Below are 19,000 nucleotides of genomic sequence, written 5' to 3'. Positions count from 1 at the left end.
TTTAAAGTGATGAAATGAACTGTTTAAAAACCTAATGGCATTTTCCACCTTGGTCTACATTTTAATATAATGGAGAGTCATGCAACTACAGAAGACAAACCCTCTGAAAAGGTTTATGGCCCACATACTTTTCCAGAAGTAGCATCTTTCTACTGAAACAGAAGCTGTTCCTTACCTGAAAAGAGTTCATGCATCGAAGTGAAGGTGGCAGAGAAGTGGTACTCAAACCCAGTATCAACAATAATTCCAAACATGTTTCTGATGGAAACTTTAAAGGATGAACTCCTAAATCATCTTCCCATGCATCAGCAAGCCTAGAAAGTTAAAAAAAGCTTCTTTATTTTCATAAAATATATCTAAACCATAAGTTTAATTAAGTATTAAAATGTGTCATAACACTCTGATAAAAAATTCCCTTCATGTTTTCTCTGTAGAAGTCAAAGATCAGTGTGTTTTACCAGAAAAACATGGTGTATTTAGATAAAGTGCCTTACCCATACCACCAATATCTTTCAAAAATATATATAATGTGAAAGGAAAACTTAGCATATTTTAGAAAAATTCACTCATGTTTCTAATTCAAAGTTTCATTACTTCTGAACAAAATTTCATCTGTCACTTGTAATTTCCCATTATATTTTACACATAGAGTATTCTTTGCAGTACATAATGCCTCCACTTCTTATTTTGTTTTTAGAAAGAAAGATTCCGTTCAATTCTGAAAAGACAGAAGGTGAGGCATGATTTTCAAAACTGATGTTCATTATGCTCACTGGGAACTTACTAACAGTCTATACCAAGCAAAAATGAATCCCAGTTCACTTTATACAGATTTTTTTATTTGGATGTATTAGAAGAGTTAAGATTTCTAGAGTTACTCATAAAAACAACATTCCAGAAGCATATTCCTATAAACTGTTCCCACTATCACATGCTAAAGAACAAGATTAGTTCAACAAGATTTACTCAAAACACAAGATCATTCTGCTTCCTATAGTTCAGGCTTATTTCTTCCATAATACACAAACTGACAGACTGATCAGTGATCCAGTTACTTTAATAACTTGGTCTGGGTGGGTAATATCAGATACTCCTGGGTAAGATGAATGCCATTTATTCTCAGCAGACCTGAGTGCATCCCTTTGGAAGACAATGCTTGCTACCATTCCCTGTCCAAGACTTGAACATTTCAATAAACAATCTTAGCATCAGCTTTCGCTGTTAAATTCCTCCAGCTCTTCTGACTGAACCACTGCCTGTGAACATAACAGCTTATTTTAATGTACTTTCTAGAAATAGCTGCATTTTTTTAGACACTTGGGGCCCCAGCATTCAGCATGGTGAAAACTGAGCAAATACTCTCTTCACAGTATCTCTGTCATCCTGGATGGTTCTCATTCTCTCAGACCTCCCAAACCCAAAGTTTTGCTGCAAAGTCTTGCTTCTTACACTTAGGTTTGCATATACACTTTATATACACAGCACCTTCTTAGTTCTTCAAGAATATGTCCTACTTAGCATAATTTACACATCTTTCTTCAAAGAGTGGGTGTACTTTCACTTTCTTACCTCCATTTGTCTGAAATTGGCCATTTGAATTCCAACTCTCTGCTTTTGTCTTTTCTAATATTTGCATTTTTTTCTCTTTCCTAATTTATCTATGTGTATACAGGAATCCAACTCTGCTTTGATAGGTAGAAGCAAGAACTATAATGCACAGAATGTCAGAGGGGCTTTCATCTCCCAAAAAGAAGTGTTTTCTCTTTTTTTTTTGTCCCCACAATAAGAGACAAAGAGAATCATATCACATCTAGATTACCAAATACATTATTTATTTTCTCAAACCTCACCAGAATGAGTCATCTTGGCAAAAGAAGATCTACATCTTACATGTTAAGGAGAAGGAGAAAGGCACCCCCTGGCTCTTCTAATGGCAGTGCATCACTTAAGATTTCCAACATGTCTGAGACCATACCAAAGGGCAGAGGCCAAAACCTCCAACACATTAACAGCCTTTATATTATATTATATATATATATATATATATATATAATATTTATTATATATTATATACACTATCTCACTGGACATTTGTACTGTGACACATGGATCTGGAAACGTTGTTAAAGCTACTACAAAAACCCCAACTGACCACTAGGACAGGAAAGTGAGAAGAGACTCTGGAGTATTTTCATTATTGGAAGGTACAAACCTCCAGTTAAGTCACAAAGGCTATGTCTGTATTGAATGGAAACAGGATTCTTTTATAAGACTACAGACTACACAAGTGGCCAAGCCCAGAAAAGGCAGCCCTGACTGGTTCAGAGTTCCAGGTTGGATAGGGCTCTGAGCAACCTGGTCTAGTAGAAAGTGTCCCTCCCCAAGCAGGGGGATAGCAACTAGATGATCCTTAAGGTCCCTTCCAACCCAAACCATTCTGTGATTCTATAAATCTCTCAGGAGGAACACTTAAAGCTAGATGATGAGCACTAAGTAATCAGTTACCAAGTCTTGTTAACTGTAATCCAGAATGGAGTTTTACATTTCCTTATCACTTGATAATTTCACTTCCCCACATAATTAGAAACTTACCTTTATATACTTCTTACTCATTCTTTTCTCTACATTTTCTACAATCTGGTGATGCAGGAGAATTTAGGTGAAGCTAGCAAAACAGGGGCTCTCTTTTTCAGAAATCAGCAAGTCTAAACAAAGCACTGTGCAGGCACCTTCAAACACAGCTAGAGAGTTTGGAGAGTGGAGGTGGTATGCTCCAGTTCTGTGTCTTGGGAAGGTGTTTCCACAGATCAATACCCTTTCTTCAAAGAAACTTTTCAGAACTCCAAGCAATATTCAAAACATCACAACTTACATCAGTACCTTGATTCTATTATCGTGTTTTGATACAGGGATTTTTTGGAGATGCCTCCTCATTTAAAGTCCAACTACTACAGCCCTAACACAAAACTGGGGATTTTTCTTTTGTGGCTGTTGGTTTATCTGAGGGAAAGAAGGTTTGCATAAAGATATTTAGCCTAATTATATTGGAATCCTTGTTTATTAACTGCTCAGTTATTAGTATTTCCTGAAACTATTCCAGTGCATTCCCTTATTAGAAACAAAACATATATATCCCAGCATTTACTGCTCCAGGAACACACATGTTAGGAATTAGTCCTTGTGACTTGCCCTTTCACAGCATTTAACACAAATGGTTGTGGGAAGTCACTGCTTTGCTAGATCATTTCTCTTTGTTCTTCTTTATCCCTGCTGCTTTTCCATAATCTTTATTGTAGAGGAAAGAGACAGGCATCTATGCATAAAACAAAAGCAAAACAAACCACAAAAAATCCACTGTTTTCCACCTTAGTTTCATGGTCTTTCTATATAAGGGGCATTGTCTCACTTCCAGTACAGGAGAGGAGACTGTTCACTTTCTGTTTACTGGAAGAGGTAGATGGGCAGACAATGCTCCTCAGGAGAGTGAGCATCCACAGAGGACAGCTCAGCTGATCAGCTCCCAGCACAGTTCCCACACATCACAACATAGCTTGCTACGCTGCCTGAAAGGAGTAAGGGGAAGATAAGACATAAGCTTGAGGAAAGTGAGACTGACCACAGAAATAATGCTGTACTTCCTTCAGCAAATACTCAACTTTTCTACGCCACAAAGAAGTCTTGAGATTCTGGACTTCACAGTCTGACACAAAAAAATACGATCCTCAGTATCAAACAAAATTCATAAATTCTAAACAAATTCTTTAAGTCATTGTGGGGTGCAAGACTACATCTACTTTGGACCAATTTTGTGACAAGTAAAATCTCACCACTTCCTATTGGCATTGCCAGTATTTGAGGGAAATGTGACCCAACTTTAGGAACCAGGCTTTAAAAGAGTAAGACGTAGTAAAACATACTCGGGAAAATGGTACAAACTCAAACCATGCTCTGAGTCAAGAAAAGGACATGCCATAGTGATTTTTTTTCACCGCTGTAAATCACCATTAGCATCCAGTTTGTCTGTCAGTGATCTCACCAACAAGAAAACACAAATAATTCTATGCATTTTGTTTGCCTTTCTATTCTTTCCATTTTCTCTCTCTTTTCTTTATCCCACTCTTCCCCCAAACTTGTATTAATCCTTGTAGCTTATTTCAACCAAATTTTCTTTAAAAATATCTCAAATAAATTAGGTTTGGGGAAATTCCATGTTTTCCTGATTTTCAGGAGAGTACTGAGAAGAAATGCACATTAGTTGCCCCACAGAGAAAAGCTGCTAATGGAACACAGCAACATATAGACCAGCTAATTGAGTGGTGTTTACCTGGGAGAATATGAGCACCAGTTTATTAATATGGTATTTTTATCTAGCAAAATCAACTACTATATGCAAAGTAAACATGTTCTTCAGAGCCCACCATACTCCCTAATGAGTGAAACAAACTGAGAGACCTGGTGCTTTTACTTAAGTGCACTCTATGTTGTGGGTTCAGGACAACTGGAAAAAAAAAATTAAATTTTGAGGCAGGAAGAATTGGGGATAATGGAATTGATCCCTAGTAAGAACAACAGTCAGGGGTTTCCTCAGTGTTAATCAAACTTGAGATACATCCTCTGCAGATCAGAGTGAAACCTCAAACTCAGAACTTCTTCTGTTCAATCTAAGAGGTACCTATTAGTCTCACCCATGAAAACACAAGAGATTGAAAGATATAATTAGAACCTTCACATGACTTTCATTCTGAAAAGGACAGAACCACATACGATGAATGCTAATAAAACTTTAATATATTTCTGGCAAATAAAGATGACAAACTGAGACTATCTTCCCCCTTGTCCTTTTCAATGCTTTCTCTAAGGAACTGTTAATTTGAAAGAGAAATTTGTAATTTTTTATATGGTTCTCACATTCCCATAACCAGTCAAAGAAATACAGCTAGGAAAGTAAAGTTCCCATAGTCACATGCATAAAATGCTTTTAAAAATGAAGTTTTTAAAAGCTGTTTAGTTGATAATAATGTGAAATCCAGGAAAATTTTAATTTCTTTAAAAAATAAACAGAAATCAACAAATGCTCTCTGAAATTCAAGGAATTAATTCTGAAAGCAGAGAGGAGTAAAACTTGAAAACAACTACTCAGATAAGATTAAAGACAATTACTTCTCTAACAGAATAATTGATCACCATTGTTTTAGACAATGTTTTACATTTGAATCACCACGCATCAGGGAATGGTATTTGTCCACTGTTCACTGTTTAACTGATCCCAATTAATTGTCTATATAAGTTAGAATAACATTTCAAAACTGTGTTCTTAAAAGCAAGTTTTAAGACACCAAAATAATGAAATACATTTATTTCATAATTTCTTGATATAAGAACTAGTAAACTAACAGAGTCATCCATCAGGTCCTAGAACCCACTCACAACATCCTAAGTCTTCATGGAAAAATGCAATATACATGGCACATCAGGGAAGCAAAAGAAAACTTTGTATTTCAAACCTGAGAAAAACTGATGAAGATTCTCACAAGATTTTGAAAAACTGGACCACACTTCTGACTAGATTGCATTTATTTCAAAAGAAGCCTCTTCCATCAGTCCTGAAGACATTTATCAATAATAATCCTTTATCGTACATGAGATTTACTTTTAAATGCAACTGAACTGTCTCAGCAACAGACAAAGTAAGTATTCTTTTGAAGAGGAACAGATAAGCTCTTTCTTCCTTTCCACAACATCCCCATCATCACCTCTGATTTAGCAGGCTACTTCTAAAAATACACTAACTGAGGGTAGTCTACACAGGTCAAAACTGGAAAATGCAAAAGCTCTTCCTTAGTTCTCTGCTCAGTGTTGCTGAGACAATGTACTAACTAGATTTTATTAGTTACAATCTAGGCAAATGTGCTCTGCATTTAGAGCTCCAAATGCTGTGAAACTCATGAAGGAGATGTTAACTGTAACTTCAGTGCTTTAATGAATTAAGCCTGTGCTGATGAATTCAATATAAAAGCTGACAGAAGCTCAGCCCTGAATCTCAGAGCTCACTGATGTTGTTAAAGCTGCCCTTTCCACAAGCTGCAGCTCTGAGAGAAATGACAGATAACTTTACTGAACCAAACGACAAACCTGCTAAATTAAATAACTATTTGTAAAAGTGATTTAATCTAAAAACAATTCTTAATTACAGTTGATGATGTGTCTATATACTTAATGTACCAGGAGGCTAAGTTATTTATACTTTTAATTATCCTTTCAGCAATCTAAAAACGACATAAAAATCAATGCCTGCTCATTAGCTACTAAACTCTTACCAAAATTTAAATAATATGGATGACTAAGAACTGCAGTATTTCACAGTCTACAGTGAAAGAACTAGTTTCCTTTGGAAAAAGGTTTGCTTTGTAGAACCACTGCTTCTGTCCTGAAACAAACATCTGTGGTCATGTTTATTCATTATTTATCCTGAGAAGCTGGGAGTGTCAAGTGTGGGCTTTGAGCAAATTTTCCCTGGCATCTTTACTAGTTGCATGATATCCCAAATCAATAGGTATGAAGTCTCTCATAAGAAACAAAAAAAAAAAAAAAAAAAAACCATAAGAACAGAAATTTAACCCACTGGTGTTCCTGCAAGGAGATGAGCAAGAGAAGTGCAAAATATTTAGGGAAGTAAGAAGGTAGAGAGCATGCCTCTTTGTGTTTTTTGCAATGGACTACAGTGGTCAACACAGAAGCTCCATCTTGAAGTTTTAAACATTTTCTTTTTCAGTGTAGCACTACAGACACATAACATCATTTAAGTGAGTTTCTGTATTTTCACATGGTCTTAAATACTATTGCTTGCAAAGCATTCTCATTATAAAATTACTGATATATAATCCTTACACTAAAGTGCATCATATATATAGCATATAGTACATATACTTTAATGTAGTATATATATTAGTTATATATACAACAATCCTATTAACATACAATGACACATATTTCTATAAATTACCATAATAGTTGCATATATAAGGACATGCTCACTTTTAACAGTCTTCTAGCTTTTTTTTCTGAGTAATGAATACTTTGATTGGAAAAAATATGTAAATCTGGAGTCTAGTCAAAAAGAAGTTAGCTAGAAATCCACTGCAAAAACAATTCACCAGGTTTAAAATACCCTATCCTGCAAAATGTAAGTCCTTCTTGAACTTTCAATGCATCACCATTTGAAAAGGGCCTTTCACTTTCAATGTGAGACTTTCAATGTGTCACCATTTGAAAAGAAAGCCTTATAATGAAAATTCAGATTTAACCTCACCAGAGTACCAGTGTCATAATATTTTTAAGATGAGCTGACATAAGAAGTATCAACTGGTCTTGTAGTATTTCAAAGTACCTTTTAATTAAAATTACACTATTTGCTCTGATGAATGCCTTTATGATTTAAAATCCATACTCCACATGCAGTTTTCTCATTTCTAACTCCAATACACAGCACAGATTGAATAACTTATGCTAAAAGGTACATTAAAAGCCAGTGGATTAAATAATTTTGTATGCATTAAACAACTACATATGAATCTCAACTACATTAATTCTATTAATGCATTTGAAATTATTTTATAGCTTCTTGATATGCTTTGATCATTGTAAGCTATTTAAGGGAAGTCAGAAAGAGAAGTAAAGCTGCCTATTTCAAACTGTAAAGCAAAGCCCAAATTACTTCACACCAACCAACATTTTTAGTAGACTCAACTGCCCTATATTAACTTAAATGTAACTACATTGGTTTTGGGATATTTATTAGGAAATGCTATTTGCAGAACAAAGCCTCTAAATAGTCCACAGAATTCAATTCTTTTTTTCTCAAAGGGTAAAGGGCAAAAGCAGAAAACCAAACAGCTGTGTTCAAACACTGTTCCAAGACAGACAAGGTTGTTTACAAGCAGATTATTCCTCTGAAGCACAGAAAGCTAACTCCACATACTGCAACTTCTTGCACAGCAATAAATCTTGACATTTTAATTCTGTCCAGGAGTAACTTTGCCTTGGAGTATGTAATTTCAAAGTAATGCTCAACATACTTCTCCAGACTAAATATTCTTGGGTGTTCACCAACTTCTTTTCTACATTGCCTTCCCTCCTCCATCTGGCTGCTATGCAATTTCAAAAGCATTAATTTTAAGCTGCAAACTCTTATCACCCATAAAATATTTTCATTCCATTGCAAAACAGCACCAACTGTACAGTCTCTGTGGAAGACAAAACACAATTTCAGCTGCAAGAATCACTGAAATAAAGCTTAAACATCACAGAAGGATTAGCAGGTGTTCATCTATTCTGAAACCTGTAGGTTGAAGATTCATAGGATTTAAAATGGATGTATGAAAACCTAAATCAAGCAACAATGTCTAAAGCAGACTTATGTTCAATGGGACACCTAGATACATGGGACCACAAACACTAGCAAATGTACTAAATTTAAAATTCTCAACAGTCCTCAAACTATGTACAGATGGTCTGTGACTACAACTAAGACATATTTAGTCTTTATTTAGTTTCAGCACCAGGTAAGCAGAAATAGGCTCATCAAAGAATGAAGAGAAGTAGTTTTAGTTTCGTGGGAACTGGCCTTGGATATAAAATCCCAAACCTGCTGGGTATATCCCAGAATATGCTCTACCACCAAAACCACAGTCCATAAAGGCATAGCAGCAGCAGATCTAGCCACAGAGCCAAACCATAGCAACAACTGTCTACGGATACATTCTTCATTCATCTACAAGATCAACAGCTTACTGCAAAAACTGAACCTGTAAAAGCAGAAAACTGCTGCAAATTTTCATCAGTTACAGTAAAGCTCTTTTTAGAGCATCTGACTGAGGGATACAAGCCCATGGAGAAAAAGCTTCTGCTGGGCTTGTGATGTCAAACATATCTAGATATAACAGGAAGAAAACAGCCAGACAGTGAATTCTGTCACAATATTTTAAACTACTTTTTAAAAATTCCTACGTAATTTTTGCCTACCTGGGTGCAAGAGTAGAATCCACATTAATTTCATTTTCCTACAAAACCAAGAAAAGCACTGGCGTTCAGCTCTTGCTGAGCATCGCCTAAAGTCTGCTGTAATTGCTCTTTAACATCCACACTATGCAGAATTGCTGGTGCAGCTCCAAAGTACAATGCAATTGCTGACTTCTCAGCAGCAAAGTAATGTGGTCCTACTAAAAGGAGAAGCAAATTACTCTCATAAAAACTGCATGGCCAATGCTTTAGAATAAGCTTCTTCACCTTCATGGCTGTGTTAAGGCTTTATGGTGCATTTTTTTTTTCCATGTCTTACTGCATCCCAGGTAGAAAGAATTAAAGTAACTTTTCTGAAAACAATAAAGATCAGATTCCTGCAGCCAGATCACTGCTGATAATTCACCATAGTGGAGGATGGCAGTAGCAACAATAGTACTATGACTCTACAATGCCGTTTTCTTGAATACGGCTATACAACGCAGAATGAAGGGATAGATTAGAATGCCTCTTAGAACACTTTTCTTCACCTTAAGCACCTCTTGATTCCTTCCTGGATACATCTTGCTCTAAATTAGAACAGATTGCTCATAATTTCCCTAATGTATGATAATAACTGTAGACTACTGTGCTTGGGATGGATGCAGAGGACACAGCAGTGTGCTACTGACCTATGCTAACAGCCTGACTGGTGCCATCTCACTTGCAAGGAATATCAAATGTGAGCAGCGACACCATCAAACCAAAAAGCCTCTCTTCCCAGTATCTATGAACCAAGTACTTGAATTCTCAGGTTGCATCTCTTTTTTTTGTTGTTTTTTTTCTAACCTCTCAATACTTTGGATATATATTTAAGGATATATAAAGGCCACTTGCCCAGCAAATGTGTGTACACCTTTTTGAATCGCGCTTATTTCCTGAAGGGTACAAGTGCGCAGTAGAGCTGTAGAAAAACAAAGTACTGTGCAAAAGCTCCTTCAGGGCACCTGCTGACATCAGTATAGTTACTCTAGTAAATGCAGAGTAATTCCAGACAGCTCACCCTTAAAAGATTCATTTAATTTTAGGAAAGTCTGCTTCTGGGACTAGTGATGTCTGCTAGACAGGCTGCCTTCCTCAGCAGACTCTTCTTCACCTGTTGTTCTCAACCTATAGATTTTTCATCATTAACAAGGTATTCATCTAGATGAACACTTGCATTACAGATATTGTGGGAAAAGTATAATCCAGAAGGTTTATCTCCAAAATTGTGCAAATAAAGCAAATGTGCTTAAAAGTCAGGGCAGGAGAAGGAAGGTGGAGGTAACTGGCAAGACAGACAGAAAATAGAAAACCACAGAATCATTTAAATTGGGATAGACCTCTGAGATTACACAGTACAGCTGCTAACGTAACACTACCAAGTCCAAGTACTGCCACAAACATTTTATTTTCCCAGAGGAAAAAAAGGTATTTGCCTTGATGTATTTTTCCATAAACCAACCCAAAGAACTTACAGAATCTTATCAAGGGACTCTGGAGATGGGTCATAAATGTAGAGCACCCTCTCCTCACTGTCTGCACATTAGCCAGCATCTCCTGCGTGCAGCTGAGCTTCCCACCTGAAGGCTGAGACAATTGGCTGTCTCTCAGCCCCTCCAGGCATGTAGAAGGACCAGAGAAAACTCAAAATATCTCTGCTGTCTCCTGGGCTCCACTTCCACCAAACTCTCACACAGGAATGATTTTACAGACTCTTTCCTCACTCTTTCCCCTCTCAAGGCTGGAAACTCCAATCATAAAATAGGAGACTCAGGAGGAAGACATAAATGTCTTTTCCAAAAATATTGGCATATCTAAATTTTTGAATGCACAGATGTTATCAATAACACTACTCTTCTGAAAGTGCCTTTACATCTCTCCATGAAACTATAATCTTTATTTAAAAGTCATCAAAATGAGGTGTTATATTAGTGAACATAAAAAATGTGGTTTCAGGTACCCTACTAAAATACAAAGGCCCTTCATAGAAAGCTTCTCTCTGTACAAATGCTATGTCCAGTATCTGAGAATTACTTTTTACCATGTAAAATGTGAAAGGGTGATAAAGAGGCAATCAAAAAATTAAAAACCATCATTCTAAATAGTGGCAAGGCAGATCAAATACAATAATTAAATTTTTGTACTAGTTCAGTACAAAAAGTTCCAAAAACCTCATGAGTAGTATGCCCAGATCCACTGAGGGTCAGATGCTTAAGAAAGAGAAGACCTATGTAATTTGAAATGGCATTTAATTCACTTCAGTTCACTCAATCACTTCTCAGGTGAGCAAATTATTCTAAGAGCAAGGGGATAAAAAAAAGCTGGAGACTGTAAAGATAATTTAGCTTTCAGAACAGAAGTTCTCATAATGAAAACAGGGGCAGTGAACCAAGCTGCAGTACCTCAGCAAGGAATTTTATTAGTATATCTATTTCAAAATAAATTAGTATACAATGTCAAAGATTTTTTAAAAATATACTTACTATTCTTGATCTCTTATAATAATTCTAAGCATCACAAATGCAATGTCAAGAATTATTTTGAGTTATTTAAGCTCCTAGTTTCATCTCTGATTGACTTTTTTTTCTAGTTTAATCTGTCTGAAGTCCTCCTTCATTCACTGAGATATTACTGAAGTCAGTCCAAAAATATCTGGTCTGCTTGCCCAAAACACCTAATAGATGATTTCCAAATTGGTAACTCTGATTGAAATATCTACAGAGCAGCAGCAACTATGTCATGTGTGCCCAACTGCAATACTCATTATTAACAAAATCTCAAATCTCAGAGATGCTGCAGAAAAAACAAAAGAAGGCCCCACAATAACAAAACAATTCAACAGATGGACAATAATTGTTTGGTGTTTCATCAGATTTAAAGATTTACTAACTCTTCATCTTTAAAAGCAGAACTTTGTATCCAGACTAAAACATTCTACATTAAATAAGGTGAATACAAGGACATTCCAAGACAATGTTCCCATCACTTATTGAAACAAAACATCATCATCTGGGGCACAGGAGGGATTACATATTCCTACTGGATCTACACAGTGTAAAAATACATGGAAATGCTGCTGAAAGACCAGCACCTGTAGCTTAATCATTAATCTAGAACACCTGTGTGTCTGCATTCTGTCATACAATATTCAGTGTCACTGCTTATAAACACAGCAATACCATCCCCAGCCACATTCAGGCTTTCATTTTTCCTTCAAGGTTTTCTGGGACTGTGCAGCTCAGTTACCTGTAGACTGCTCTTTATGAACTGTCAGTGAATCTAAATATTTTCACAGCAAACACTGAAAATTAAAATAGCAGAAATTTACCCAAAGGAAGGCTGAATGGAATAGTGTACATTTTTATCAATCTATAACACTTACAAAAGGAGAACATGTGGTTTCTTGAGAGAGACAAAGAATGCACTTAAGTTTCTGGATAGACAGATTACTCAGGTTTAAGCAGAGGAGTGAAAATGTCTAAAGCAACTCTGGTGCTTTGAAAATGTGGAACTTAAAACTTCCTGCCAACTGCACTGTGGCCTCCTGTAAAACACCCTTCCTAAAAACATTAGGTTCAACTTTTATAAATTAATTAAATGGCCTAATGTTAAATCCGATTTTTAATTTCTAAGCCTGTGGAAACAGTTTAATTTCATAATTACTCAAAGAAAACAAGAGGGAGTTGAACATAAAATATCACATGAAATACATTCCACTTAATTTTCCTTCTAGAGTTTCCCAGGAGAAGGAAGTAGAGGGATGCTAAACTGAGGCCCCAAAAGTAGCATACCTGAGTAAAAATTACTTCTTAGAGAAAGAACAGAGATTTGGGTGCTGAAGAGTGACACTAAGAAATCAGATTAATTGTACAGGAGAATGAATTCTCCTGCTAGGGAATGAGGTCTATCTTCCATCCTCTGCTTTTTCTTCAGTATTGTAAGCAGTTTTCTTCTAACGATGCTAAAGATTTCCACTGCTGGCTCCTAGTCTAGTGAAATGGCCTCAAAAATCAAGAGCTGCAGCTACTCCAATTTACTACTCCAATTTTATATTTGTTAATAGTAACTGTGGCTTTGCAGTAAAGGAATTCAGAGGGAAGATCCCTCATACCTTTCTCTATGATTTCAATTCTATGTTTATCAAATTATCTCAATTTTTAAAGTGCTGTCTGAAGAGCAGCTTTGCTCTGCATGGCTAAACATAGGAAAGGTTTTGTCTTCAGTAAGGGCTTACATATATAATCCCAAATCTCAGTGGGCCTTGTTAAAGCAACATCATAAATTTTTTACACATCCTTATGAGTTTGAAAAAAAAATTGTTCTACATATCAGTCTGAGCTTATACTGACTAATGTGGCCTTAGGGAAGGGACTGTTCAAATTCATGCATCTAGTCATTAGAAATGTATTGATAGATGCAATTATGATAAATCAGCAGAGGTTTTTTTTAATTAGTAGTTACCTGTGAAAAAAAGAAGACATGCAGACCCAATGTGTAAATACTGTAAAGCTGGTGTAACCTGCTATTTCTGTGCACTGTGATCACACTGGGAGGTATTTGCATCACTCAGTCTTGGTACACAGTGACTTGATGGATGAAGGGTCAGATAGCTGATAAAGCTACTGGTCTCAGCAGTTGACCCTACTTGCACATCTGAACTGCTCATCACTCATTTCCTAAACATCCATGGTTCAATGTACAGCGTCTTCAAGCAATCAAAAATTGGCAACAATTTACTTTCAACCATATGCTTTAAACTGCAGCACCTGAGGACTTGACTGTCAAGTGGCTCAGATGTCTGTGCTGCAAAAGCAAGGCAAACAGTTGGTGCAGTAACCTCACCTAAGACCATGACTGAAAAGCAGGGTTGGCTTCTGCAAAACAATCTGAGTTTCCCATCTCGGCCGTGCAGGGAGAGTGGCAGAGAGGCAGCAGCAAACCCTGTTAGCAATGTGCTGTCTATCCCCAGGTCACACCACTGTCCCCAGGAAAGGCTCTAACCACAAACCACGGGAATTAAGCACTGTGTAGAAAACATAGCCCTAATATGAGCTCAGTGCCACTGTCACACCAGCCAGCAGTCTCAACACTGTCACTGGTATCAGAGGGATGGTGTCTCTGATACCCTGCCCTAACAGTATTGAAACAGGTCTGCATTCAGGGCTGTCGAATAGCCACAAATAGTAACACTGGTTTTGTCAGCAAAACCAGTCAGGCAAGCGACAGAGAAAAATTATTTAAGAAGAAAAAATCAAATTAAATAAAAGTTGAATGAACTAATGGTCTGTATGATGAGATGGCACTGCTGTTACTCTGTACATAAAGCCCTAAGTTCCCTAGCCACAGTATAAAGCACTTGCCTGGGTGTTCTAAACAGAGGTTATTCCTACCAGCTGTGCCACATGAAGATTTATACATGCTCCATAAACTCTAATTCCCTTTTTAAGTCCTATTATACCAAGCAGGGGGCCATTTCTGAAGTTGAAATGGATTTTCAGAACAATATAAAGATGAAAATGTTTTCTGGCCTCTGATTTTTAAACCTTTGGGTGAAATTAAATCTCTTCAACAGCACTGTTGATATTCCATATAGAAATATTCACAAATACCAGGCACTCCAGAACATTATGTCTAAATCCAAAGGGAGAAGTTATCCTGCTGTACAAAAAGAAAAAAAAAATGTTGTAAGCACTGCTTACAAAAATATCTCAGCTAGATGCTTTGAAGTTTTTTCCTGATGTACTGACTTCAGAAGAGAAGGAAATTCAGTATTTTAAGATGCAATTACCTGCAGCAAAGCAAGTAACACCACAAATAATAGAAGTGGTTGATTCTGAATTTGCTGACAGCAAGATTTATTCTTTCTATTCATTCTATCTAAACCATTGCTAAACAAAAGCCTAATGACTGAAGTTAGAATTTCATATATGTCATATTTTCCCTTTCACACTGAAACCACAATTTTAATAGACAAGCTTATTTTTATCATCATTTTCCCACTCCACAAAAAATTATACCTCTTGCAAAAATTGTACAGAAGCTCACTCTATGCAGGTAGCACAAAACTGAAGTATGAGATGTGTCTAGATGTCAAATTTACAAGCAATTAAATCCTAAATAAATAAAACCAGCAGTCAAGAGCACAGCTTCCTCTCCTAAAAGTAAACTTCAAGTAAAGTCAAAATCCTAAACCAGTATAGATTTTTTTTTATATCTTTTACTACATCCCACAGCTCACTTTGGGAACTCACAGCAGACCGATGCATATCTGGAAAGACTCAAATTTCCACTAGCCCCTTTTCCATGTCCTCTGCCAGTATGTGTCCTCACATGTCTGTCAGTTTTCCTCTGTGCAGGGAAATACTCTTCCATAAATAACTCCACCACCCCTCCCAAAACTGTCCCTTGTTTTAACACCTCTTCTCCTCAGAGCTATTTCCTAAGTTTTCCCTTTCAACTCTTCTGAAGCTTCCCCCTTTCTGCTACAGCAGAGATTTACCAGTGCCTATTTAATCCTGGCTGAGCTGATGGAGCCCTTGGCAGTTCTTAGGCAGAGCTGTCCAGAGTCCTGCTGTCCGGCTGCAGACACGAGGCACAGCAGGAGCAATCACACAAGGCCACACAAGAGAAAAGGAAAGCTAGTCTCAGCTTAAAAGCATAAGATACAGGATAAGGGAGGCATGAAGCCTGGCAGCCGAGTTCTAGACATGAGCAAGAGCAGAAGAAGAAAAAAGGAACAGAATGGGGATTTAGATGGAAGACTTAAATCTATGTTTAAACCAAGTCAACGCTTATGAAGGAATTGATGTTACAGACAGACTAAAACAGATTTTTGATAAAAGGAAGTGAAATAGGCATAGAAAAACTGTCACAGACACCAGCTCAATGAGAAGTCTTTCAGTAGACGATCTTGTTCAAACAGGAGATGCAACAGCTGAAAAGAAGACAGCTATAAAACTTTTGTATATAAAGTTAATTAGAATGGACTTCAGATGTAGGAGAACACACCATAGGTAAAGAAATAAAACCACAGTTGATAATTAACAAATGGTTGAATAACAGTCCAATCAAGACTGTGGTACCAGTGTGGGTCTCTATGCAAAGATGTTCTGAGACTAAAAGGATTTCTTGGCTTTAAACATTTCAGGTGCATGTGTGGGAAGGGACAGGTTGGGCCTTGCCTTTCATGAGGCGATGCCGTGCCCCACACACCCCCCATACCCCCAGGCCTGTGTCCCAGCCCTGCAGAGGCTGCCAATCCCTGGCAGCCTGGAGGCAATGCTCCACACTTGACTCCAGAGCCCCATTCTAGCCCCAGAGTGACCAGATGGCAGAAGTCCCACCGAGGGGAGGGGCCCAGGAAAGCCAAAGGGTATCTAAGCCAGGACATGCAGTGACTACATCTTAACCCTATCTCTTCTTGGAATTTCTATCAGCTGAATACTGCTGGAACTAGGAGTGGTAGCTATACTTGTTATTTTCTGTATCTTCCTGTCTTTCTCTTTCTTCTACTTATTGCTTCTTCTTATAGCTTTGAGTAACTTAAAAATGGATGGGAATGGAGCTTGCTAAGTCAATGCTTTGAGAAGATGCTCTTATGTTGATTGAATGCTGCTCTAAACTTTTGTCGAAGTTCTCTGATTTTCCAAAGTTGCCAGTAATTTTTTTTTATTGTCTTGACCTCTTCAGAACATCTTACCAGTATTCTTCCTGTGCATCTAAGTCAGAGTACATAAAAAACCATAAGCCCTTTTAAGAGTCTTGTCAAGCACGTTTTTGGGGCCTTACAGATGTCACTCCAAATTGCTTCCAGAGAGCAAAAGAGTTATGTTGAAGGTGCATTTGCAATTCTTTTGGCAGAGGTGGAAAATTAAGCTAAAATACTCACCTCCCTGCAAGAACAGCTATTGGGCTGTTACTCCTATGGCCATACACACTGGGAAAACAGGTATGGTCAATCCAACATCTCACTTCTGAGTAGATCTAATAGTCCAGTCTTCTGGAAATTACTTGGCTGAAGCTCTAAAATTCTACATAATTTTATTCCCTGGAACAACCCTTCCCAGCTTTCCAGTCAGATTTCCTCCGCATCTTCCTCAAACATTCATGCCCACATATGGTGACGTGGATTAAGAACTGAATGAAGGACAGATCCCAGAAGGTCCTGATCTGTGGCACAGGGTCTAGTTGGAAGACTGGACTAGTGATGTCCCCCAAGGTTCAGCAGTGGGCCCAGTATTGCTTAACTTATTCCTCCATATCTAGGATGGAGGGATGTGGTATTCACATACCCTCTGAAGAGAGAGAGACTTAGTTTTCTCAGGATTTCTCCTGAGAGAAACCTGTGAGAGAAGCAGAGAAAAGAGAATCAAAACAATTCTTATCTCATTCGCTGCTGCTCCTGTGTTTGTGCACATGTGGAATGTGTTCTGGAGATTGTTTACCCAAGGTGATTGATTGATTGGATTCTGGTGATGGTTTTGGATTCATTGACCAACTGGATCCATGTGTGGGTCGGAACTCTCAGGAGAAAGTCACGGGTTTGCTGTTAGTTAGTTAGTGATAGTTCTTGTTAGTGTAATATAGTGTAATATAGTTACAGCATAATACAGTTTAATAAAGTAATTAATTAGCCTTCTGAAATCATTGGAGTCCTGCACATCATTCTTCCCGCGTCGGGGATCCCAGCACTGATAGAGGGGCAGAGGCCTCCTCAGCAAGTTCACTGATGACACAAAGCTGGGGGAGTCAGGGCTGCACAGGGCTCTGCAGCCCTTCAGAAGGGCCTTGACAGAGTGGGGAGAGGAGCAGAGAGGAACCTTCAGAAATTCAACAAAGGCAAGTGCAGGCACCTGGGGAAGAGTAACCCTTGGCTCTACTGCAGGCTGGAGACTGACTTGCTGGGAGACGGACCTGGGAGTCCTAGTGGACAACAAGCTGTCCATGAGCCTGCATGTGGCCAAGAAGGCCAGTGGTATCCTGGGGTGCATTAGGAAGAGCACTGCGAACAGGTGAAGGGAGGTGATCCTGCCCCTCTACTCAGCTTTCATGAGGCCACATCTGGAATCCAGTTCTGGGCTTCTCAGCACAAGAGAGACATGGAGCTCCTGGAGCAGGTCCAGTGGAGGACAATAAAGCTGATGAGGTGACTGGAGCATCTCTCTTATAAGGAAAGATGGAGGGAGCTGGGCCTGTTCAGTCTGGAGAAGAGACAACTGAGAGGGGACCTCATCAATGTCTATCAGGATCTAAAGGGAGGTGTCAGAGGTTGGAGCCAGGCCCTTCTCAGTGGTGCTGAGCAATAGGGCAACGGTAGAAACTGATGCACAGGAAGTTCCACCCAGATATGAGGAAGAACTTTTTTACTGCACAGATGACTGAGTATTGGAACACATTGCTCAGAGAGGTTGTAGAGTTTCCCTCACTGGAGATATTCAAGAACCACCTGGGTTCAATTCTGTGCCATGTGCTCTAAGATGACCCTGCCTGAGCAGGGAGGTTGGACCAGATGGCCCCACAGTGGTGCCTTCCAACCTTACCCACTCTGTGATTCCGTAATAGGTATCACTTATTATGTTTACTAATTATACAAATAATTTAATTTATAGCTTAAGGCCAGTATGCAGAAGAGCCATCATAAGAATTGCTTGTTCTGTTTTGATGCTACAGCACTCAGGCAACCAGCAGCAATAACCTATTGTTGCTGCACACACAAAGATGGAAGTATCCTGACCAATTTTATAAATAAGCCTTTCTTCTGTGGTGTCAAGTCATACACTTCCAATTTGCTTTAGCCTTACCAATTTAAAAATATTTCAAGTAAAAGTGGCAGCTTAAATCGTAAAGTACTGTTAATTTACACAGCCTGTCATGGAGAACTACAATAGAAACAACAAATGCTAATTAATTTAAAACAGGCCAAGATACTAAAATCCAATAAATAAATCAAGTTTCGAGGTTT

The 19,000-nt window shown here is 38.0% G+C and overlaps 1 protein-coding gene across 2 annotated transcripts in view; it reads right to left on the bottom strand.

Moving 5' to 3' along the window:
- The window catches only part of UBE3D (ubiquitin protein ligase E3D), a 78,576-nt gene that overhangs the window by 32,740 nt on the left and 26,836 nt on the right, over positions 1–19,000 (bottom strand). For both annotated transcript variants that reach the window (XM_053939137.1, XM_053939135.1), the window contains one exon: positions 176–314. In XM_053939137.1, coding sequence (XP_053795112.1) covers positions 176–314 — 139 coding nt within the window. The remainder of the gene's footprint in view (positions 1–175; positions 315–19,000) is intronic.

This window comes from Vidua chalybeata, chromosome 3 (assembly GCF_026979565.1).
Source record: "Vidua chalybeata isolate OUT-0048 chromosome 3, bVidCha1 merged haplotype, whole genome shotgun sequence".
Classification (NCBI taxonomy): Eukaryota; Metazoa; Chordata; class Aves; order Passeriformes; family Viduidae; genus Vidua; species Vidua chalybeata.
The sequence above is the reverse complement of the archived record's forward strand: the minus strand, read 5'-3'. Positions and strand labels throughout refer to the sequence as shown.